The sequence below is a fragment of the Falco punctatus genome (assembly GCF_963210335.1).
Source record: "Falco punctatus genome assembly, chromosome: Z".
NCBI classification, from domain to species: domain Eukaryota; kingdom Metazoa; phylum Chordata; class Aves; order Falconiformes; family Falconidae; genus Falco; species Falco punctatus.
In genome coordinates this window covers 54458525-54484364 of record NC_137586.1, presented here as the reverse complement: position 1 = coordinate 54484364, position 25840 = coordinate 54458525, and the positions used below count along the sequence as shown (strand labels likewise).

At 39.9% G+C, this 25840-nt stretch overlaps 1 protein-coding gene across 2 annotated transcripts in view; it reads right to left on the bottom strand.

The window, feature by feature from the left end:
- The window catches only part of GAK (cyclin G associated kinase), a 77013-nt gene that overhangs the window by 16253 nt on the left and 34920 nt on the right, over positions 1-25840 (bottom strand). Inside the window, exons 12-22 of one of the 2 annotated variants that reach the window (XM_080371717.1) lie at positions 22923-22972; positions 22676-22824; positions 18333-18455; positions 14821-14954; positions 13390-13584; positions 12501-12618; positions 10075-10154; positions 9507-9700; positions 7470-7628; positions 5149-5622; positions 3012-3182 (exon numbers count right to left, since the gene is read on the bottom strand). In XM_080371717.1, coding sequence (XP_080227843.1) covers positions 3012-3182; positions 5149-5622; positions 7470-7628; positions 9507-9700; positions 10075-10154; positions 12501-12618; positions 13390-13584; positions 14821-14954; positions 18333-18455; positions 22676-22824; positions 22923-22972 — 1847 coding nt within the window. The remainder of the gene's footprint in view (positions 1-3011; positions 3183-5148; positions 5623-7469; positions 7629-9506; positions 9701-10074; positions 10155-12500; positions 12619-13389; positions 13585-14820; positions 14955-18332; positions 18456-22675; positions 22825-22922; positions 22973-25840) is intronic. The other variant, XM_080371718.1, reaches the window with a different exon arrangement.

Sequence of the window (25840 nt, the reverse complement as noted above, 5' to 3'; positions counted from 1 at the left end):
TTGTTCCTCACTTTAATGACTTCCTGTTTGCACTTTCTTCTGCTTGCTCAACATAATTCTTCCAAATACGTCATTTGAAAACATGCTCTCATTTGCCCTCTTCTCCAGTTGCTAGTTATCACGTCCTTTCACTCACTCACGTTAGAAGCATTACAGCTATTAATTTTTCTAACTTCCCTGCTAAATACCTGAGCCTTTAGCATTCCATCTGGTCACAAATACATACTCCATTTCAGCTGAACACAGAAAAGTTGTCCATTTTAAAGTCGTCCTTTTGGTAAAGATAAGGAGCATGAAATATTATCCCAAGTCCTCCACTCCCACAGGGTTTTTAAAGCCTGAATATCAATGGAGAAAAATTGGGAAATCCCTGTATAACTGTAGACTAAACAAGAAGATGGGTACATTTTAAGCATCTTTTCCTTGTGTTGACAGAAAGCTCCAGAAATCACATTAAAATAGCAGTATGCTAATGCATTTACCACAGTGCAAGTTTTCAGCCAAAATAAGGAATAGTACACATGAAACAATAAGCAGTGAAGTCACGTGTCAAAATATTTCTTTTCTTCTGTACTTGCTCAGATGTTACTAACAGCTGAACATTGATGGTGGTCTCCTAGAGGTTGCAGGGAAACATTCAGAGAGCAGAAAATCAAGTTTATGTATTTTTACAACTTAAATTTAGTATATGAAAGAGTTCTCTGTCATATAGGGATTGAAGCACCTCTGATATGAGGACAGGCTGAAGATCCTGGTATTGTTTAATCTGGAGAAGAGAAGGACTGGGGGTGGGCAATCTTATCAATGTGTATAAATACTTAACAGGAAGAAATAAAGACAGCCAGGCTTCTTAGTGCTGTTCAGTGGAAGGGCAAGAGGGCAACAGGCACAAACTGAAACACAGGAAACCCCATCTAAGCAGTAGTTTTTTCTGTAAGAGTAGTCAAGTACTGGCACACAAGTTGCCCATAGAGGTTGTTGAGTCTTGTTAAAGACTGCATCCTTGGAAACAATGAAAATCAGCAAGGTCATGGTCTTGAGCAGCCTGCTCTACCTGACCCTGCTTTGTGCAGGTCAACTAGATAATCTTCAGAGGTCCCTGACTCTTGAGTGAGATGAGATTTTTTGGCCAAGATGATGCTCCACAGATCAGTATTGATTAAAACTTCTACTTTACAGGAAAAAAAAAAGTATCATCTGCTTGGTAATCTCATGTAGTGACAATGAAAGTCTCATAATTAAAAAAGTGGCAAAAAACTGGCAACTATACAACTATAAAACACAGCTGTTACTGTATCCAGGCCAGAACAAAAATGCTGCAAAGAAAGCAGCAAGTGGGATCTTCTCAGCAGAATCAACCACAGCTCAAATATAATGCTTAAATACATGGTAGAGAGGCTAATCAGCTGGCTAGTCTTATTTCAAGGATGAAGGCCTCATCTCAGACAGGCAAATACTGCATTTTTTTAAACCAGTTTCTCTGTAGCTAACACTCAGACTGCATCACTCAAAGGCAGGGTCAACTAGACAAGACTGTCCAACAATGATGGCAACTCAAAACTGCATGCAGTAAGTGCTGGGAAGAAAATGCTGCTGGATTCAGGGTGAGGAATGTGATACCACCATTCCTAACTACATCCAATTTCTAAGTAGGGGTCTGCAAGGGCAGACTCTGTGAGGAGAGGCCTAACTGCTCCATGCTGGACACAACCAGCTCCAATAGACCCACTGCAGGATACAGCTGCCAAGTGCTGCTCAGCCAAGAGGGGATGTTTTCACCTCTGGAAACACATACATAAATAAGAAAGGGTAAAAAACACTGCACGGCAGCTGTGAGAAGAGTGAGAAAAACGAATGAAAACCAGCCCTGCAGACACCAAGGCCAATGGATGAAGGGGAGGAGGTGTTCCAGGTGCCAGAGCAGAGATTTCCCCACAGCCTGTGGAGAAAATCACAGTGGAGTAAAAATATCCATACTGCAGCCTGTAGATGAGCCCGTGCAGATGGATGTACGCTGGACACAGACACAGCCCATGGAGAGGAGCCCACACAGCAGCAGGCTCCTGGCAGGAGCTGCAGCCCCTGGAGGACCCACACTGGAGCAGTCTGCTCCTGAAGGACTGTACCCTACAGAGACCCAGGTTCCTGAAAGCCTACCCCATGGGAAGGGCCTACACAGGAGCAGGGAACAGTGCGGGATGAGACAGCAGCAAAGAGCTGTTACAGACTGGCCACAAGCTCCATTCCTATGGAGAGGACCTACACTTGTCTTTGAAAGTCAGATTTAAAATGCCAACACTTCTGGCTCTACCACTCCGTTTCTGTAAGGGTATGCTTCTCTAAAGAATGAGCATGCTCAGAAGCTCTACTTAGTAACACTTTGAAAATAATGTGTTTAGCAAGGAGATATGAGAAGACCGAACAGATCACAAAGCTTTTTGTTTAATGACAAATAGATTTTAAAATAAATGCATGAGGAAAAGACATCACCAAGAATACGTCAGAAATTAAATGAAAGAAATAAGATTAGAGTATTACATAATGTACTCCATAAGTGTATTACCAGAACACGTTCAGATCAAGAAGGTCCAAGCTAGCTTCAGCTTGCATTTAAATAATTGGCTATATTATAATTTGACTTGCTCATTTCTTTTCCAAGTCTTTCAGAAAAAATCTTTAAAAACTGAATACAATCAAAATAGCATTGTCATTAACTTTGCAGGTGTTTGTGTACTCTCATTTCTAAGTACTCTCAGAGGAAACTCCAGCTCCCAACAGAAGGTGAGCAATGCTAGAAATCCTCTCGCCTCATAAATATTAGCATGACATTATACAGGAGACTCTCACTACTTGGTGCATTTGTATTTGCATTCCCAGAACATGGAGCTAATTAAAACAGCAGTCAAAACAAGTGGATCTGTTAAGACACTAATCCACCTTGACTAAGCTGAAAGACAAATGCACAGAGCAGCAGCAACTGTTCAGAAACAGAACACCAGAAGCACACTTACCTAAATTTAAGAAGTCTGAGCTGGAAGAAGGCGGAAGCGAACTGTGTGTGGAAGGAACTGTACTAGGTGTAGATACCGAGCTTGGATTAAGGAAGTCCCCAAAGAGGTCTGGACCAGACAGGGCTTGATTCTCTGAAGTTGATGACATTGTGAATGGGTCAAAAGGATCAGCTAAAAAAGAAGCAAAACCAAAAATTATCTTATGACAAATTTCAGAATAAACAAAGTTGAAAAAGCCTTACTCCTCTGGAAGCACAGACAAAAAGCAAAGTTCATGTCAGTAACTGCAGTAGCCTTCTAAGACTTTTTCCTGGTACAGAGTCACCATTTGTCCCTTCCTCTAGACATCTGTACTTCAATGTTGGTACATACACAATACGAACAGCTATGTTTTCAAACAAAAGTCCTTGAAAAGGCTGCATACTTTCAGTAACATTGTTAACTTCATCCATGTAAGAAACATCTTAAATTTTACCGATCAACTGCAAACAGAAGAATTACATTTTTTAGATGCTCTATAATGCCAAACCTCCAAAGAATTTAAACAAATCTACTATCAAACTACTAAAAAGATAAACTAAAACATTCATACCACCGTTTCGACTTGAAGGCATTAGTGACTGGGGTAGAAAGCACGTCAACTCAAAAATGAAAACCAAAAGAAGCCAGGCTTTCAACAAGTCTCTAGTGATCACAATGAAAAAAAAACTAAGTGGAAGAGTATTTATAGTCAGCATGGGGTAACACGTGACAGTCAGCTGGAATCAAGGCTCGAGATCTTCTGCTGCCCTCTAGGGTCAAAATCCTCAAAAGCCCAGGGGCTCCTGCCACAATTCACTCAAACTGAAGAAAGGAATAACCCTGCCATAGTGCCCTAGCACATCCTGAGGTGATGGCCACATTGTACAAGACTCAGTAACACTTCGAAGAAACAAACCCTGGATTGTCATCAAGCTATCTTAATATAGTATCAGACGTACACAAAATCTCAAGTACAAGTTTGATGTGTAAACTAAAATACAACAAAAGTCCAAATATTCTCACTTCTGCCATTATCTTTCTCTTATCCAATTCAAAGGTAAAATTAGATCCATACATGGCTACTACCCAGGTGTTTCCTGGAGTAGATATAAGAAAGGCATAGTTAAAGTATTAAAGATTCTCTTTTATGGACTTCTGCCGGTGTAAAAAAGGTAAATTGATTCCTCATTCATCACAGTATAATACTGCACTGCTTCAGAATAACAGTATTTGAAATCACCTAAATGTTCTACAAAAACACTTTACAGCTGTATGTAGATCAAAGCTTTTAGTCTAAATGAATTATCTTTGTGCAAATAAGCTAAATCTTGTAACAGTTACCCAGATTATTAGACTTAATATTCTCAGAAATCTTAGCGTTAACATCAGGCAGAGAGTTGCTGTTCCCTAAAGTTTAGTCATGTGACAGGGCTAATGATCCATTGCTAAGAGGAGCAGAACCTCTGAACTGGAATGTCTTGTTTCAAATACCAAATACAACAGGACGTAACATTCTCTTTCAGGATACAGACCTGCCAACAACATCAGTAAAACCAGCAAGAAACACCTTTTAGCAGTACCCTTATCCTACTGGTTTGAACAACAACCTACAGAATTTCCAGCTGCCTAGCAATCTTACACGATTAACACAAAAAACCCACACAGATGCTTGACCTAAACTCACAGCTCTGTACCACACCTAATGCTACTGCTTTCTCCCACTTCGTGTAAAGCAGTAAGTTACTACAAGTCTATGCCTTAGTAGGAAAAGTTATTTACACATGGATTTAGAAAAGGATGTAGCATGTAATGTTTGTATGGGGAGGTTATGGATTCTTTAAAAATACCGAGTCCCCTTTAAATTCAAAATTTGATTCTTTTCCATTTACATGGTTTGAAGTTAACAGGATACTAGCAACATAACAAAATACTTGGGTAATATACAGCAACTTCTCTCATTCATGCAGTAAAACACCTGCTCTATGTAGATTCTTGCTATAGACCAACAGGGCTTCACTGGACCAATAAAAATACAGTACTCATTTTCCAAACACAATGCAAGCAGCAGCTTTTATCTTTTGGCCAGCTGAAGAGTACTAATGTTAATTTTATGTACCTGAAGACATGGTTGCTGCTGAAGACACACCCTGAGTAGCAGCTGGACACTGACTGCTGAAAAAGAAATCTGTTCCTTGTCCAAGGAGATCTCCAGTGGGCTCTTCTGAAATCTGTGATGCATTATTCACAAACAGATTGTTCAGCAAGTCTGCATTACTTGATGAAGAGTTTATTTCTGAGATAGGTTGTTTCTGTTCTGGTGAAATGTCGGAATGTAGTCCAAGTAAGTCTACATTCTCTTCAGGAAGAGATTTTTGTAATGGTGCAGATGGAGCTTCAAAATTTGCTTCAAAAAGCAACTCGCCTTCTGGAGTAACACAGTCTTTTTCATTATCAGCGACTGCACTTTCTTCACCTGGAAATGTAGGGAATTCCTCATCTGAAGGATCACTCTCCTCCCTATCATCAGATAGCTGAACACGATCATTTTTAGATGAACTGTCCTCTATTCCACTTTCTGGACTTTTTCCTTCTTGAATAAAAAGAAACAGCTTTAGATTACCAGGATTCTTCTGTCAACTAGGATAAGACAGACTTACACAGTGACATCATATGAAACCAATCATTAATTAAACAAAGCTCACAAAAGCACTGACGAAAAAAGAACTTTTGCCTACCACCTCTTTATACAGGGCAGGCAAAGGGGCAGCTCACTACCACGCTTGCCACTCTGCATGGTCAGGTGTTAGGAACTTTTTCAAAATGAGACTGACTTGGACATTCACCTCTGGACATAGTACCACTTATGGCTTAGAAGATGTCCTGGTTTCAGCTGGAACATGCAGTGCTGTGTTCCAGATTTGGTGTGAGAACGGTGTTGATAACACACTGATCTTTTTAGTTGTTGCTAGGTAATATTTATACCAGGACTTTTTAGTTTCTCAGGCCTTGCCTGCAAAAGGGCTGGAGTGACATGAGAAATTGGGAGGGAGCACAGCCAGGACAGCTGACACAAACTAGACAAAGAGGTATTCCATACCATGGGACATCATGCTTGGTATATAAACAGGGAAGGGTCAGCTGGGGCCTGCCAATAGTTGCTCAGGGGCTGACAGGGCATCTGTCAGTGGATGGTGAGCAACCATACTGTGCATCACTTGTTTTCTTTTCTCCCTTCCCTTTGGATTTCATTCCTCTCCTCTCCTCCGTCCTTTTCACCATAACTGTTATTATTATTATTCTTTGGGGTTTATTTTATTTCAATTATTAAACAGTTCTTATCTCAACCCTTAAGTTTTACATTCCAGTTCTCCTCCCCATCCTTCTGGGTGAGGCTGGGGTGAGTGAAAGACTGTGTGGTACTTAGTTACCGGCTCAGGCTAAGCCACGACAGGGTAACATACTAACATTTCCAGTTGTTGCTAAGTAATGTTTATAGGAAGTCAAAGAGTTCCCAGTTTCTCAGGCCCTACCAGCAAGAAGATTGGAGGAGCACAAGAAATTGTGAGGGGACACAGCCAGGACAGCTGGCCTGAACTAGCCAAAGGGATACTCCATACCACAGAATGTGATGCTAAGTATATAAACTTGGGGGAGTTGGCCAGGGCCCACCAATCGCTGCTTGGGGACTGGCTGGGCATCAGTCAGCGGCTGACAAAGCAATTGTACATTACTTGGGGGTTTTTTCCTCCTTTCCTTTGGATGTTATTCCTCTTCTCCCTTCTTTTCATTACAATTGTTACTATTATTATTAATTATTTTATTTCAACTATTAAATTATTCTTATCTCAGCCCTCAAGTTTTACCCTTTCCCTGGTTCTCCTCCCCATCCTGGGGCAGGGTGTGTGTGAAACGAGCAAGTGGTTGTGTGGTGCTTAGTTGCCAGCTAGGGTTAAACCACAACAGATCACTAACTGCTGCTCCAACTCAACGATAACATCAGCGACAGCATGAGCAGTTACTGATATTTTTGCCAATAAAGCAGAACCCAGAAAAAGGACTTACACATGCACTACAAATTTACATTTTCTCAGTCCAAACACTGATCTGGACTCCACCGGCTAGTCTACTTTTTCTCTGTTCCTCAGCCAGCCTAAGGGGGCTGTGGGAAGGCAAAGGTTTCCTTGCAGACCTTTAAGGTTAAGATTTGTGCAGAAAAAGAAAAACTTAGCTCTGCGTTTAAGCCACACACAACACCAAAACAAACCATTACTTTACACAAATGAAGCAGAATGGCCTGTAGAGCTCACTCTTTAAATAGTTTTTTGTCATGGTCTGGTGAAATAGTGACTTCTGCTGCATAAGAAGATTTAAGCGCTCATTGGAAGGTGTATAAGACAACAAGCATAACAAATAGTTACTTCAGAGGAAAACCCATACCTTTCCAGTCCAGAGAATGAAAGAAGTTATTTGCATCAGTACTACTGCTGTGTGGGGATTCTGTATCAGTAGGTGCACTTTCTGAAGACTGCTCCAGCTGGGATGCTTCTGCTTCATATTGTGCAGTTGAACCTGGTTGTCTAGGAAGCTCTGGTTTCCCTATAAAATAGAGTTTAAGTCAGAACCCTTGGGGAGAAACTTCCAAAACTCAATCCTGGTCATAGCAGCTAGTATTTGGCTTACAGAATGACTGCTGTACCACAACAGTCTCAAAGTGCCTATTATTCTACAAAGGCACAAAATTCCCTCCCTCACACTCCATTCGAAATTGGCATTATTGTTTCAACTGCAAAAGCTATCAAGACCCTGTTTTCAACTTTAACATCAGATTACATCAGATTCATAGCAAAGCACTCAAGCATTCTGACATTTGAAGGAAAATGTAATTGACACCTCACTTGTGCCATTGTATAGAATATGCAAGAGCTAGGAACAACATCCGCAATACAGAACAGAACAGCAGGAAAGAGCAAATGCAGCTACAGGAAAAAAAACAACCAAGCAGAGTATAAAGCCAGAGAAGAACATGGCAGTTGTTAACAAACATCTCCAAGGAGTTAAGTAATACACTGTGTTCTGTGATTAACTACTCCTTACATTTATTATTTTACTGAGGTCACCAGATTATGTGACTCTCGTGTAAGACTGAGTTAGGCTGAGTTACCTACTGCTGTATCAGCTCTCAAAAAGGAGATTTCTCCAAGGCAAATATGTAGACTCCCTAAACTAGTAAGTGTTCATTCACTGTTTGAAAAGAATGTGATGAATCCTTGGAAGAAAGCTAGCTGTCTAAATCTAAATACCAAACCAGGAGAGCACCCTCTTTCCACATATTCAGTTGTAGCTTACAGAGAAGCTGAAAAAAGTCTGTCTCAGAAAACATACATGAAAGGTCATGAATAATGGAATAGTACAAATTCAATTTTAATAAGCAAGTTTTATAAAACCTATCGTCCTTATCCTATATCCTTCCCACCAGTTTTAAGAAATATTTTTAGTGAGATTTGAAACTCTTACATTTCATTTATCAATCAGAAAATGAAAACAACTTTAAAAATGAGTAATTGTTACAATCCTCATTGTCAATGAAACAACTTTAGTGAGTTGTGTTCAGAGATTTTTAAAATATACATAACCTAAGTTAAATAGAAAATTATCTATATCATAATACTAACCAAACATAACCTGCTAAAAAAAAAAATAAATGTAAGACAGCAGCAACTACCTTGTATCAAAAGAAATGTAATTAAGATGTACCATATTAAGAGCAGAGACTAAGATGTCGTGTATGGTGTACTAAAACCACCACAGTAATCTCCATCATGCTTTTTATTCTGGAAGCACAGAGAAGGTTTAAGAGCCTTAATGAAAATGTCAAAGCTCATTACTGATACCAGGAGAAGAAGAAAGATCCTGAACAGCATTAACCAGAATTAATGCAGACATCTACAGATGAAGCACAGAATACGTAGTACCAGAAAAACTGAACATCTGCTGGAGCACAATAGAGAAAGTTGAGAAATTGAATTATGACATTACTTGGCTATACGCAATTAAAAATATTTTTATGTTTTATTCTTAAGACCATTTGTGAGGAACGCTCAGATGATTTTAAGTGAAATAATGGTGCCGGTTAGCCAAGTGAAGTTCTTTCAAGACATTTTGCCTACAAATCCTGGTTGTTACAATTCCATTTGCTAAAATCCCTGCAAATAGGATATTCATAGCTATCAAATAGTAAAGCAAGCAAATGTAATGACAGTGGATAAAGTGTAAAGACAAGGAAAATTATAATCCCTTATTGAAGGATAATTTATACTCTTTCATATAATGGAAAATTTTAAGTGATATTTACAAAAAAATACACCTTTTAAATTTCTTTCATTTAAAGGAATGTCAGAAATGAAACAAAAGCCTCAAACGTTAAGGACATTAGAAACTTTAGCATGTTCTCTAGTTTTTCAAAAGATTCATTACCAAATTTTGATAAAATCTCTTGTTGCTCCTCTCGGGTGGAGAAGAGGATCTTGGGATTCAGTCCCTTTATATTCATGTTATCCCATGGTGGCTGTTCACAGCTAGGTCTGCCTCTGGGCTCCACCTCTACTTCCAGATTGACTTGAAATAAATCAGGATATTTTTCTTGTATGTCACAGGCATCCAGATCATACCTGAAAAGATGCATACAAGTAGGTTCTTGATACTGATTGCTAACTAGATTAAGTTCACCACAGTCCAAGGCAATTTTTTAAAGGAGTTAGTATCAGGCTGTATCAGTATCAGTTAGTATCAAGCTGTATTTGTATACTTTTTCTACAAATTTTAAACAGATGGTATATTGGTATGTGGGGTTTTTTTGCTGTATTATGAACAAAACCTTCAGTTTCCTTCAGATGAGAAAACAAAAGAACCGTATTGCAATCAAAGTCATTTACTTCCTACACTAACCATATTTCCTCCCCCTGCCACATGTTGGTTTGGCAGACTAAACAGTTTCAAATAAAACTTCTGCCAGATTCCTACATAGGAACGGGTGTCAACATACTTGGCAAATTTCACTGTGGTAGCATTTCGGGGCACAAAACCTGTGTGGAACTGTATCTGAAACATCTTCATTGAAGCCATCTGTTGAAAACAAGAAATACAGGGAAAATAGATAAATCCACATGATTAGTATTCTGCATAGTGTTCTGCCTTCATTACAAAACAAAATATTTTCAGTATTAAAATATTTAAAGTGTTTGTTTTGCTACCATTTCACCTTAATTCTACGTATACTTTATCTTGAGAGACTTAAATGCAGCTTGAGACAGAATGTAGACAAACCTATTACTACCAGAAACAAACCAAAAGACCTCAAACCAGCTATGTCTCACTAACCTAAGGCTATCAAAGTCTGTTAAGCACTTCCAGACCCTGTTCTAGAGGCTGAAACTGCATGACCTCTGTTGCTTTCCTGAATATCATACACCCAGAAAACCTCATTGTGCAATACACTAATCAGGAAATATACATATAGACAGGAGTCCATTCAGAACAGTTTTAAATGTAGCACATTCTAACGGACACTTCGTAAGAAACGCAGAGCTCTTTCCTATGCAACTTCAAGTCAACCATCCATCCCAGAGAGAATTATAGGGCTTGTCCAAACTGATTCATTATAGCCATTCAACTTTCCCAACTCTTTTTTTTCTGCTGACAGAAAGACTACTTTCCCATGCCTGATCAGCATGTGAGAGTCCAGAAAATGCTACTATAGAAGTTTAATGTACCTCCTGGTCTTGCACAAATCTAAATTACAGCAAACTGATACATCCACAATGTATTTGTTCACTGGCTTCAGTTACAACACATGTGGAATAGTCTTGCCAGTCCTTACAAAGAAAGTATTACAGTAAGAGTCAAGTAAATATGACAGACTAAAATAGAATTATGGAAGTTCTTGTAAATGAGCATTTATTGAACATCATAACCAAAAGTCAAGTGACAGACAAAGCACTGCTAGCAGGTTGAGGGAGGTTATCTTTCCCCTCAATCCAGCACTGGTGAGGTCACATCTGAAGTCCTGTGTCCAGTTGCTGGGCTCCTCAGTATAAAACACACATGGACATACCAGAGAAAGTTTTTCTGATCCATCCATCCCTACCCTGATCTACATATGAAAACCTGAACACCCTATTAAATCAGTTTTCTTAATCCCTTGCTGTGCAAGACATTTCCTAGAAGATAAACCAAATCCCCCCTCAGATTAACTGTGAGCCAGTGGGAGCCATTCACAATGCCCAGCTCTAGGCACATAACAGCAATATTGAAATGTGGTGGTTGATCTCTGTAAGAGTTCTGCACAGAGCTTCACGGAGCAATTTAGAGGACATGCACCTATGGACACATTTAATACCTTTCCACCAAGGCTCCACACCAGGATCATTACAAACACTGTTGATGTATCAGTTACAGCAGACGGATGGGAAAATCCTAATGTCTTCCAATCAGTGAATAAATGCCAAAGAAACTTATCTCTGAAACTGAGATCGCACAAGGAGTATAAACTCAATTTTCCCCAGCTGCATGCCTTCTTCACTGATGATCTTGAACCATATACTAGTTATTTTTGTGCATTAGAGAATCTTTTCACTGAGCTTTCAGGTTTAAAGTATCTTGCATCTGTCCCACAGCACTCTGGTGACATTAAGAAAGTTCTGAATCTCTGCAACATGACAAGATTTGATACTCACCTTTCTACGATGTAGAAAAAACACAGGGGAAACCATGTATTTCAGTAGTAGTAGATATGTATGAATATGCTTGTTTGCCCCAGATGTATGGAAACTGTCTGAAGAACCCCTGGATCGATTTTCACAATGCTTTAAGTTATCCTAAACTTTGCACTACCCCTTCCTATCTTCTACATGGATCTCCAAGTTTAATTTGGGTTACTCATCTAGAAGAAAAAAAAATCCCATGCTTCATTCTTAGAAATTGGAAAACAGGCTTCATTAGCAAGTTTTTTGGGATCCTGCAATACACTTGCATCCATAGTTGAATTAAAGGAAACATGCATTCTGCCTAAGAAAACAAAGGCCAGTAAGAAAACTTGCTATAAAAACTTGACCTAGCTCTCCAAACAGGATACAAAACCACATGGTTTCTTCTAGCCTCTTATGTACAGGCAGTCCCTGAAATTCCACTTTTTTACTGGGTGGAGGCTTTCCGTGCAAATATAGTGAATATCACTACTGAAGTAATCTCAAGAAATGCTTACCAAAGCACCTACATGCAAAGCACCAAGAACGGACATACACATTACCCTTGAAAAAGCTGAATTCCCAAGTGCATGAAAACCTCACATGTCTTTGTTCAAAGGAAAGGAAATAAAGCCATGTACTTAATGAGATCACAAACACAAGTATAATACAAAATTGTAACAAGAAAAAGCAAATCTTCCATGCAGGCTGTTACATTTATCATTACCTTAGCTTGTAGTCGGCCTCCTAGTGTTGACCTGGCATGATAGATCACAATGAGAACATCGCCCTGGACTGTTATACCTAGCGGAATTACTGCTTTCCCATCTTCAATTTTAAACTCTCTAAAGAAAAAACATAACCACAGTTAATTTCATTTTTTAAAAATAATGTATTACCTTATGTTTTGTTTGGTTTCTCCAAGGCCTTCAATATCAACCCATAAAAAACTGCTTCAAGTTCTTATTACAGAGAATTTGCTCTAAATGATTAAAATTTAAAAGCTGCTCTGTAACACCCCACAGCTGTTTCTGTTCCTGCTCTCTTCAAATTCATTAAACTCCTTAAGGGGCTTGGATTTATAGGAAAGCTAGAGGTATTCTCTCATCTTTCCTCTCTCTGTGACTACCTACACCTAATACTGTTCGTACCCTTTGCAATTCCTGTGCTGTATTACAACTGCAGATACCAGAGCTGTACAAGGGCTAACAAGCACTCCCCTTACAGCTACCATGCCTGTGGGATCCTTATTGTTTCCATGACTGAAACATGGTGTTCAATTCAGTACATGTACACCAGGAATCAGTCTTCCTAGTTCACATCACGTGGAGTGAGAGGAAAGAGGCTCTTGTTCACCTCTGCTTTGCCATGTCCACTGTGCCAACCCCACCATCATCCCCGCTTTTTGCAGGAACAGATATAAGCTGCTATTGTAACTATGTTGTCTCTTCCACAAGAAAAAGGGGACAGAGGAGCTGTTTCATATGTTAAAGAAGCTTTGGGCTCAGCTGGGACACGCAAGATCATGCTTTCTCTTAACAGTGAGCACTTAATATTAAAGGCGGTCCAGAAAAACGTAATGTGCTGTTTCAGAGCAAATCATAACCTGTACTTACCTCATTTTGTCATATTCCTGGGAGGTAGTGGTTACTCTCTCATCTCCCACATAAACTTCACAGAAAGGCCTGCAGCCATTACGCTGCTTACTGAAAAGAGGAACTGGAGTCATGACTATTGATCTCACAAGGATGGGCTTGCTGTGAGGAATAATGGGTTCTTCAGCCATCATGTCACACATATATTCGATGTATCTAGCAAAAACAAAGAGGTACTCATTTAGCCAGAAAACAAATTGTAAACATAGGTAAACACACAGCTGAGTTACTTCTGTTCATACCCAGCCACTGAGCAGTGACAAATGGTAACAATAAAAACACTGGGAACAGCATTTTCAGCAACCACATTTTCAGGTCTGATAGGAATTCACAACAGGAAAATGAAATGGAAACATGGAGAAATATTTATGATCCCTAGCTGGCCTCCCAATTTAAGGGTAGAAACAGTTTCTGTACAAAAGCCTGATGGCTGCACCACAATGGAAAAATGCACTGCCCAGAAAACTGAATACAGCACTGCATATGAACTCATGTGCACCTGTGTCCCACCTTCCAGACAACTCTAGACATTGCTTTAGGTCTGCAGCCTTACATATATTCAGTTGTAAAACAAACTAGCCACTCTTTCCAAAGGCTTTAAAACACCAAACAAGGAGAACTATTTATTATCTTACACATAACTGATTGAAGTTGCATAGCAGTTCTGAAGCTAGTAACTCAAAGCTTCCTAAGGACTTTAATTCATCCTCATTAATATGTTATCTTGTAGACAACCCATTAAATATACTGAAAGTAAACCTGCACAACAGCATAATGTCATTTATACTTAACTAATCCTTACTTCTCACATTTCTAAATCTAACCCTTTTTGTAGGAAACGCCCTTACTGCCAGTGTCACTTGCTACTAAGACTTCATTGTTATAAGATCTATCAAATTAAATCTAATATCAGTTTAAAATATTCAAAGTATATGAAAGTCACCTCTTCATGCACTCCTTTAAAAAAGCAGAAGGCATCCCCTACCTAAACAAAAATTGTTAGTGGTCTTTCCATAGAACCTGCAGTGTTCAGACACAGCAAAACCTGTTCTAATAAACTAGTAAAAGTGGAATAAGCCTTACACACATGCAAGAGGATTTTATACTTAAGAGAGCATTCAAAAGCACTGCATACCCTTATTTTCATTCCTGACATTTCTTCACTACAGGTCATACTTGACTCACTTTTAATAAAAGCATCACAAGTAACTCAAGGGCTCAAAAAATTCAGAATTACTTTCCTTACTCATAATATATTCCAAGCATTTTGCCATTCAAACACAGACACAATTGAAACAATTTATTTTCCTAAAAAGCATCCTGTAAAAGTAGTAGCATATTCACAATTGCATAATGACTTGCTTCAACAGTACCTACAGACTGATACCATACCTCTTATGAGAGGGCCAAATGCCAGGAGGACAGCGTTTCATACTGAACATATAAACTGCAGCTTCAGCAGTAGTGAAGAGACGGCAGAAACACAAAAAAGAACAAACTACAACAGCAGACGCAGCTCTCCCGTCCTACAAAAAAAAAAAAATTTGTGACCGTTATTAAACCCAGTGGAAAAAGCATTACAGAAGTTAGTGAAGAGCATGCTATCTCCCTATTTAGTGTAATGAAGTCCAAGGACTACTGCAGTCGTCAGATTTGCACTTTCTATCTGAATGTGCAATGTTTTCTTTTTATTTCTACACACTACAAAGGATACTACATATTATCTGGTTGCTCAAATGCGAATAGTTGCTTTAACTTAACACTGGTATTTCGAATTGATGCTTATTACCTTACTACCACTACTATCTTTACATTTATTTCCTGGCTGCTACCTGTAACTCCAGCTCAGTGCTATTTTTGGCTGATAACCATGGATTTTTGCTACAAGAGGCGTCCTAAGATTCAGAAGAACTAAGCCACACTAAAAACTCTTTAGTCTTCTGCCTGAAACTGCCTGAGGTAATAAATTACCATGAAACGCCAAGAAGGAAATTAAAACACTGAACATCTTTCTGCAGGGCCCACAGCTACACACAGCCCAGATTAATCCCTACATCATAAAAGACTGAAGATTCAGAAATAAATAATGGTTCACAGAACAAGACCTGTCAAGTTTTTTCGCTAGCAATACAGAACAGATTTTCTTTTGGTGATCATTTGGCATATAAGTGTGGAAATGGGAAAGAGGGAAGTGTTTTTCCTCAACTTGTTTTAACAGGCATTTCCCTCAGTGCCAGGCTTTAATTCTAACCATTACTTAGATCAGTGAAGAGAAGATCTGCCAGCACCATAAAAGCCAGATCTTTAAAGATCAGTTCAACAGATCAGTATTCTTACTGCTGGTGTACCTAGCAAGCCCAATGATTTCCAGAAGTCACTAAACTAGTTTATGATTACATGGTCTGGATCCGGCTATTCAGTTAAATTTCACACAAATGCAACAAAAACATGGCCCCTACGCTGAAAGGCCTACACTTAGGACAAAACATTAATGAATGCAAGGGAAGAATGAAACAACACTGACCAGCATGACAAGCAGTGACCTATGTACCCTTGCATTAAAAACCCACTTCCAAATTACAGCACCACACCAAGGGGAGAAAAATCATTGTCCAATGAGGTCAGCTAGCAAGTCACAGCAAACCCTTTGCAACTGCAGCAGGAAGTCAGACAACAACTTTACAAGATTTAAAAGACAACTTTACAGCTAAAAATACATCATTCAAAATAAAGAGTATCTTATTCATTAGTAAACAAATTTGATGACAGAACTTTGCACTTCAGAAAGAAGCTTTCTAAGTTGCAGAATAGAAACAAAATAAACACTCCTATAGGGAGATGAGACAGTAGGAATTTCAACTGTCCTTGTATGATTTTACAAGGATGACAGATCTTGGCTACGAAAGTATAAAATCCTCAGGCATAAACAATCACGAAGGCTGCCATAAAAAACAATGATTGGAAAAAGATACATTATGAGTTAAGTTTTGTTCCAAAGCCTCAAAAAGCCAGAGGAGTTTTGTGTCTGAACTATTTTGAAACAAAATAACCTTCATAAAATAATATTAAATAAAATAAATATTAAACATAACTTTTCATAGTGCATGCGAGATTATCTCAGCTTGGTTGATTTAAACACAGGTCAGATAAAACTACCTGAAGGAACACTTAAGCACACTTAGAGAGCAGCAGCACACCCAACTGCAAGTCTCTTTGCCATTAAGTTCCATGAAGATGATCTTTGTACTCACACCTTCTTAAAGCTGTGCGAGTTTTCAAGAATGACCATCACTGCATGGCCCCAAACAATTACACAAAGTATTACTGCACGTATCCAGGAGTTACTCCAGCCTCTGGCATACATGCTACAGTCTTGTGATATCATCAGAACAGGATGCCCCTTAAAAAACTGATCCCAGGCATTGCCAGTGGAGAAAGACGTAACTAGCTGAAGCAAGGAGCTGTCACCTAAACCTTGTTTTCAACTGCTTCTAATTTGAATAATCCAGTTGAGAATAAGTAAAAATTTAACAATTCACTGTATTACTGCAAACCTCTACAGTAAAGATCAAAAGACCAGGAAGCCCTACCTGAATCTTGGCCAGCTAGAAGCAGTTCCACCTTTACAAGAAGCAACTCTTATGTTTTGTTATTCAAGGAAGTTTATTAGACTAAAATATTCTATCTCTACCAGACAAAGGAAATCTAGGTTAAAAAAAAAAAGAGTGCTAACTTTTAAATCTACAAAATTTCCAGCTAAGTGAATCCAGGACACATTTTGCAACTACTATTCATTTCTAGTAGCTCTGGTCTATGCTCTTTACATGACATTGGGCACGCAACCATACATATACAAGCTTCCCTCACATCTGAAGAAAATTAATGAGTTAGGTACCTTAAAGGAAACACTTTAAGGGAAAGATGTTACAAAAACTAGCGCTAATTCACCACATCTGTCTCTTCCCTACTTGATAATACACGTATCATGTTAATATAGAACTAGATTCCTAACCTCACAGCAGCACTGAAAATCCGATTGGTTTTCAGGAGCTGGCATTAACCAATTTTTTCCTTGCAAAACTCTGTTTAAGGAAGTACACTATACCAGATTAACAAATCCTCTTTTAGGCTCTGATAGTGATATTCCATATAGACTACTATATCACATCAAAGGACTGGTTTTGAACGCTTTCTAGCAACATCATAAGCCTTGTAACAACTGTCATGTTTCTCTTCTTACTCTGCAGGAAAATAAGAATATCAAAATACCACATGCAATACTCTTACACAAACATAAGAGTAACCTCATGTTTTCAGATCCTGAGTATAGTAAGTATTTTTTAAATTATTTCCCACACACACACATTTGACATGAATTGGCTCTACCCAGAGATTTTGCTCTTTTGGGTTATATCAAGGTTAACAATACATTAGAGAACAGCAGAAGTTACATAGCAATCTGCTGTCAGCAAAAGCAAGTTGGGCAAAAAGTCTCAGTCACTTTCTGCAATTCTGCAGATACAGATTACATTCCAAGCAGACCGTAGTGGGAAATGCTGTACACACTCAGCTGTCACTCAGAAAATATGAACAAAAAAATGGAGCAAACACAGAAATAGTAGAGCAGAGTGTTTCTCCCAAAGGCTGTTTTGTCTTAATCCCTCCTATATACTTACTGCCTTCCATGCTACATGCAAGTAAGCAAGGGCTAAACAAATTTACCTGAAGACAAAATTTCTGCAAGTAACTTTCCTAAAGACACAGCCAGATAGAACTGCCTCTTGGCCTCACAGTGAAGAAAGCCAGTAATCTTCACAAACTGAGTGAATACTAGCATACAATTTATTATCCACAATTTAAAGCTGGATTGAGCAACACACTTTAGATTTAAACCAATTTCTTACAAGGCAGTGCACAATGCAAACATTTTTCTGGTCCTGTTTCAGCCACAAATGCATATTCTTGCATATGCTATAAAGATTCTGAAGATTTGGCGCTCGTCTTGCTGGCCAGCCACATTCAGAAACCTGCAGTGAGAGAGACAGCAGAGGTGAGAAACAAGATCACATAATCACATACATTTGCATAGCATAAACTGTGCATATAAGAGGCAATTTTAGACTTTAATGCCACCTTCAGGTAGAAATTAAGCAAGCTGCTCAAGAAAAGCAGTCTCATACAGTGTAAGCACGACTTTATAGGATGCAATGCAATAAAACTCCAGTCCTGTTTATCATCTGCTGCACTAGAAGAATCAACAACTCAGATTCCTATCTGAAATTTTCTTAGAGCAAGGAATAAAGTAAAACAGCTTTCAACTCAATCCATGCACATATTCCTAACCAAAAATAGAAACCAAACCAGACTTCGTTTGCTTTTACACTTGTTCATTACTCAAAAAACCTCAACAGTTCATTAATATCCCTTCTGCAACTAGTATTGCAAAACACTACTGAATAATCAGCTTCATTGCTGAAAGTCTATTTTCTTAGAATCAGCTGTCCAGTTAGAATGCAGTATATGAAACCTGATCCTTAAGCACTTGCAACAACTGAAGAGCAAATGTTGTGCCAGGACCAAGAAAACAACTTAGACAGCAAGATTTTTCTATTTCTTTTTAGCTAGGATCACAACTGCTGGATGTAGAAGACCAAGTTTTTCTATCAGCAGCATGTCTTCTTACCCAGATAAAAGAGTTCAAGGGTTATTCTGGGATGAATTACTGAAATAACCAAGTATTACAGAAAATTCTTAATGAGATTGTTTCTTTCAGTCTTTTGTCCTCAGCTTGGCACAAAAACAGTCTGATACACAAAGACTCCTATAGCATTTCACTATATTCTAGTATTTTAAATAAAAATGAAGGCAGTTTCAGGAAGTGTCACTCTGATGTATTTAAATTGAAAGTTCTTTTGTTAGTGAAAGTTTATGTAAAATCACCACTGAACAAATAAAAGGTAACACAAGCAGTCTTTTATATTTCTGTTCATAACATGATTCGATGTGGGCTTCATTACATCTCAAATATTAGAACAGCAGTAAAAGATTCATACTGCAGTGTTACAACTACAAACCAGAAACCAGTCTAGAAAAGCAAGCGTATTCAAAAACAGCAAAGAGAACTGACTTTTTTCTGATTTACCATTCACTTTCTGCCCAAACACTAGTTCTGTTACACAATGCATACCATAAAACAGCCAACGCAGAGAAGGTAATGTTGTAAGTTCAAAATGTTCTAATGGTTAGCAGAATGATGGAGAATGCACAACCTCCTTGAGCAAGCAGGACTCAAAACTAGCACAGGAGGCTTCCAGACTACCATTAGCTTTAACCACGGTTAAAGAAATTTGTAAGAGTTATGTACAAATAGCATACAGCAAGAGAGCAAGGATACATAATTTCATAAATACTTACTAAACAAAATGTCAGAATTAAGAATTTCAGAAACCATTCTCCTTTGATCATGTCTGAGACTTGCCATAATCTCTTTTGCAGGTACTGAAGAAAAACTAAATTTCCTTAGCTTCCTATGTGGCTGCTCTCACTCAGCACTGAATAACAAAATCAAGTCAGTCATATTGCTCGTTGTGCATGTGGGTTTCAAAGATGGACAGGGAAAATTTCCCCAACATCTTTAAAGAGTATGTTTTCCAAGTAAAACAGCTGCCTGCCTTAAAAAACAAAACCAAACCAACAGAAGGCAATGTTTTGTAGAAACTTCGTAAATACTCCCAGTCAATGAACCGGCCAGGAACCTAGAATATTTTGACAAAGTGATGATCTACTATTATTTCCCAGCAAAACAAAGATGGTAAGACAAAATGAATGTCAAAAAGAGTAATGTAGACCAGAACAGTTCCAGGTCACTGCTAGATTTAGCAGTGCTCCTATTTGTACTGTAAATGGCAACGTATCAGGAATATCACTATATAGGTATCTCAGACTTGCATAACCAAAACACCATCCCCAGGGTAAACAATTTCCCAGTCACAGAATTCATCACTCCATAAACAGAGATTGTTAACATTGTTGGATGAGGAATAAATGTATTCCCTATGTCTGCTTCAGTGGGCTTTCCAGCAACATAGTGCTAAAGATTTTGCTTTGAGGTACCTGCTCTAAATAATCATGCAGGAGGAGGCTTCCTGTACAATTAAGCTTTGCCTTCCATGTTGAACAATCTCTGTCTGAACCTCATACTGAACCAGATGCAGGTAAGAATTTGATCACCTCCACCCAAAGAGGCAGTGTAGTGGGCTTGCATGGCAAGGTTTTAGTAGCAGGAGGCCTACAGGAGTGGTAGTGCCTCTGTGATAACATATTAAGAAATAAAAAATAAAACAAAAATAATAGAAAAATATCTGCACCAGTAAGACAGAGGAGTGAGACAATGTGAAAGCAACAGCTCTGCAGACACCCAGGTCGGTGCAGAAGGAGGAGCAAGAGGTGCTCCAGGCACCAGAGCAGAGATTCCTCTGCAGCCCATGAGTGAAGGCTGCAGCCTTGAAGGTGAAGCCCACGGTGAGGCAGGCTGTGCCCCTGCAGCCCATGGAAGTCCACAGTGGAGCAGATATCCACATGCAGCCCATGGAGAACTGGACCAGGTGGGTGCCTGAAGGAGGCTGTGACCCATGGGAAGCCTCTGCTGAAGCAGGTTTGCTGGCAGGACCTGTGGACCCATGCAGAGAGAAGCCCACGCTGACACAGGTTTGCTGGCAGGACTTGTGACCCTGTGGGAGACCCACACTGGAGCAGTCTGCTCCTGAAGGGCTGCACCCCGTGGGAGGGACCCGTGATGGAGCAGTGTGTGAAGAACTGGAGCCCTGGGGAAGGACTCATGTTGGAGAAGTTCATGGAGAACCATCTCTCGTGAGAGGGACCCCGTGCTGGAGCAGGGGAAGAGCGTGAGGAGAAAGAAGTGGTAGAAACAACTGTGATGAACTGACTGTAACCGCCACTGCCTGTTCCCCTGTGCCACTCTGTGGGAGATGTAGAGAAATCAGAATTAAGTTAAGCCCAGGAAGAAGGGAGGGGTGGGGGGAAGGTGTTTTTCTGATTTGAATGCTAATAAATTAAATTCGTTTTTCCCAAGTCGAGTCTGTTTTGCCCATGATGGTAACCGGTGCATGATTTCCCTGCTCTTATCTCAACCCATGAGCCTTTTGTTACATTTTCTCTCTCCCCCTGTTCTGCTAAGAAGGGCAGTGATAAAGCAGCTTTGGTGGGCACCTGGCACCCAGCCAAAGTCAAACCCACCACAGGCAGTAACCTTTTTTTAAGGTGTGACAATACTTTGTTTACAGGAAACAAAAGGAAGTGACAAGCACTATACAGAACACATTAGACATGCCTCAGTCTGACAGTTTAAGTGAAGTTGGGTACCTGAAGTAATGCTAAGGATGGCTCTGCAGGGTGAAGTCCAGAAGGGGATTTCCTGTAACAAATAATGCTTCTAGACTCTCTTCTGGACAGTTAGTGTCGTGGGGAAGGGCCATGATCACTACAGACTGTTCAGGTGAGGTCTAATGTGGCCAATGCTAGACAACTCACAACACAGTAAGCTGTGGACAGGGAGTGGAGAGTAAGTCTTCACTGATGAGCTACTTACAGGACAGCTGAGGTGTATTTAGCAGCAAACAGTGAAGTTCAATACCTCAGCACCTAACAAGCTGTCCTTACTACCTTGTTACTAGGCAAATGTCTTCACCCTAGTATCAGAGAAATAGCCAGGAAGGCTAACAGAGGCTCAGCTAAACTGTATCAATATTTCAGGCAGTAGCAACAAGCAGTCAGTTAGGGCTGAGTAAGCCATATAGTAGTCAAATGATAGTGGCACAAGGAGAAAGCCCAGTAAACAGGTTGTGCAAATCAGTTACCAAAGGAATACTACCTCTGACGAAGAAAAACTTCTGAATGTAGGAGAGACTGAAAATTTAGTAAGATTTTAAGTTTTCTCCATTTAAATCTGAAGCATGTTCAGGACCTGTGCGTGTTTTCAAAGATATCACTAGCCTAAGAAATACAGGCTCTAGTCGGTAAGATTAAAGATTAGTCTTTAATCAGTTAAGTTTGGATTGAAAGCACCCAAGCAGAATACAGATCACTCTTTGACCTCATGTTTATACTTATTGTCACCTTTTTGGATTAGGCAGCCTATTTTAACATATTTCACACTAAAATGTTGAAGGTATAATCAAGACATTGTGTTGAAAGACCTTTTAAAGAAATACACAAAAACTATACGCACCCTATTATGGAATCTTGAAGGCCTGTATGTTCTCGGAGAGAGATTGTACACAGCATAGTGGCCAGGATGTTTAGAGTCCAGATATAACCGCACATCTTCTATGTTATTTTTGATGGCAGATTCTACACCTTCAGCTGGAAAGGACATCACTGAAGACAGAACAACAAACACCATGTAAAGTATTGATTTTTTAATATATATTAAGAACAAACAGAAGTTATTCTGAAGACAGACATAGCTATCCTACCAGCAATTCTGGAAGTGATGTATGATATGTCCAAGTCTCCTTTTGCATAACTGAAACAAAATATATTGGAGTTAATACTGGGAAGTAGAACCATTCAAGCTGTAAGGCTAAACCCCAGTTCTCTCAGGCCACACCCACTACTATGAATATTTCATTTCTTCCATCAGAGGCTTGTCACCTCACATTTGAAGGTTTTTAGAACAGGGGTTGTATTTCAATTGTTATGCATTCACATCAGTCACAACAAAATAATTTCTCCTGATTTTGCACAGATGCCTTCAGTGTTTAACTTCCTTAACTCTAGCCCCTGCTCCTACCGATAAATGTTCATAGCAGGTATATAATGAGGATGCATTAACAACTTTTATAGAGGACATCAAAATGCTTAAAACAATGACCATTTGTTGAAACATTACGTTTTAAATTATGTAGTTCTCGCTTATTACTATCTGGCCTAGATGGCCAAGCTGCCCAATTTCTGGATTCCACATGAATCCACAGGTACCTGAATCTCTTTCCTCATTTAAATAATTCCTCCAAAAATTCACTTCCAAAACTCTCAGTGAGCAAAGCATTAATCATTACTCATCCCCTTCTCATATAGTTGTCCACAGTTTTAAAGAGCAGCCTTTTTTGAAAAACGGTCTCACGGTGATTTTTTGTTGTTGTTGAAGTCCATTCCCTTCATCTCTATCCAATTACCCACATTATGCCAGCAATTTTAAGACCACTGTTATTTTTTTGTTCCTAGCGTATCTGCTAGACTATTAACTATAGGCCTGTCCGCCTGACCTTGATGCCAGGGAAGGTTATGGGGCAGATCATCCTGAGTGTCATCATGCAGCATGTGCAGGACAACTGGGGAATCAGGCCCAGCCAGCAGGGATTCATGAAAAGCAGGTCCTGCTTGACAATCCTGATCTCCTTCTATGGCAAGATGACCTGCCTAGTGGATGAGGGAAAGGCTGTGGACATTGTCTGCCTGGACCTTAGTAAAGCTTTTGACACCGTCTCCCACAGCGTTCTCCTGGAGAAACTGGCTGCCCATTGCTTAGATGGGCATGCTTTACACTGGATAAAAAGCTGACTGGACAGCAGAACCCAAAGAGTGGTAGTAAATGGCTGTACATCCAGCTGGCAGCCAGTCACAAGCGGTGTGCCCCAGGGCTCAGTACTAGGGCCAGTTCTGTAATATCTTTATTAGACTATCTAGACAAGGGGATCAAGTGCATCCTCAGTAAGGTGGCAGACACCACTAAGTTGGGCAGGACTGTAGATCTGCAGAGGGATCTGGACAGGTTGGACCAATGGGCTGCGGCCAACTGTATCAGGTTCAACAAGAAGTGCTGGGTCCTGCACATGGGTCACAACAACCCCACACAATGCCAAGGCTTGGAAAAGAGTGGCTGGAAAGCTGCCTGGTGGGAAAAGACCTGGGGGTGTTAGCAGCTGGCTGAACATGAGCCAGCAGTGTGCCCAGGTGCTCAAGGCAGCCAACAGCATCCTGGCCTGTATCCAAAAAAGTGTGGCCAGCTGGACAAGGGGAGTGATCATCCCTCTGTACTTGGGACTGGTGAGGCCACACCTCGAACACTGTGCTCAGTTTTGGGCCCCTCACTGCAGGAGGGATGTAGAGGTGCTGGAGCATGTCCAGAGAAGGGCAACGAAGCTGGTGAAGGGTCTGGAGCACAGGTCTTATGGGGAGCGGCTGAGGGAACCGAGGTTGTTTAGTCTGGAGAAGAAGAGGCTCAGGGGGGACCTTACTGCTCTCTACAACCACCTGAAAGGAGGCTGTAGGCAGGTGGGAGTAGGTCTCTTCCCCCAGGTAACTAGCAACAGGACAAGAGGAGACTACTTCAAGTTATGCCAGGGGAGGTTTAAGACTGGATATTACGAAAAATTTATTCACTGAAAGGGTGGTGACGCATTGGACCAGGCTGCCCAAGGAGGTGGTGGAATCACCATCCCTGGAGGCATGTAGAAAACACCATAGATGCAGTGCTCAGGGACATGGTTTAGTGATGGACTTGGCAGTCCTGGATTAATGGTTGGACTTCAAGATCTCAAAGGTCTTTTTCAACCTTAATGATTCTGTGATTCTATGCTATATAGCAGGGCAAAAAAACTCGAAAAAAAGACTGAAGAGCCAGAGTACAAGCCAATACCCTTGAGTATAATCAGAGGTCTGCACTCCTGATCGGCAAAGTAAGAACAAGCCTCCACTACAGAATATAAGTAGCATATTATCTTCAGAATATCAAGAAGTCATCACAACACTATAATGCAGGTTTAAGAAACGCAGAGGCACTATCAAACCAATACTTCTGTATCACTACAAAGTTTCAAGACACTGCTTGAAAGCGCAGACAGACCTAGGATACTGCACCCAAATTTTGAAACATTGCAACAACATTATGCTTTAACTCCTTATTGTTTGCTAGTATACGTGAAGGAGGCTGGAGGGACTGATCGGAAGATGATTGATTTTACAAAGACTGGGAGCAGGATTTTAGATAAGGCAAGAACATCTGTTCAGAAAGCAAGGACATTATGCCATTCCACATAAATGTTTAATCAGTCTCCTAACAGTAGTAATGACCCAAGGTCTCAAGGGAAACTGGTATCACCACAAGGAAGTTTGAGAGTCTCACCAGACAAAGACCTAAAAATACTCAACCTTGAAAAGTCTTGCATAAGAAGGTAGACAAAACGGCTAAGTAAACACTATTTCAAAATTCTTTCCATCTCTGGAAGGACATAACTTCATCACCTAGTTCAAGTTGCAATACTATTGCAGTCAACAGCAAACTAAGGTAGAAATTTACGTTCAGAGGTAGTGATGAGCACAGTCCTCCACATGATTGAAGTGTCATTAGTTGCTTACATGCACCAGCTTCAAACAAGAAAACATGCAGGTA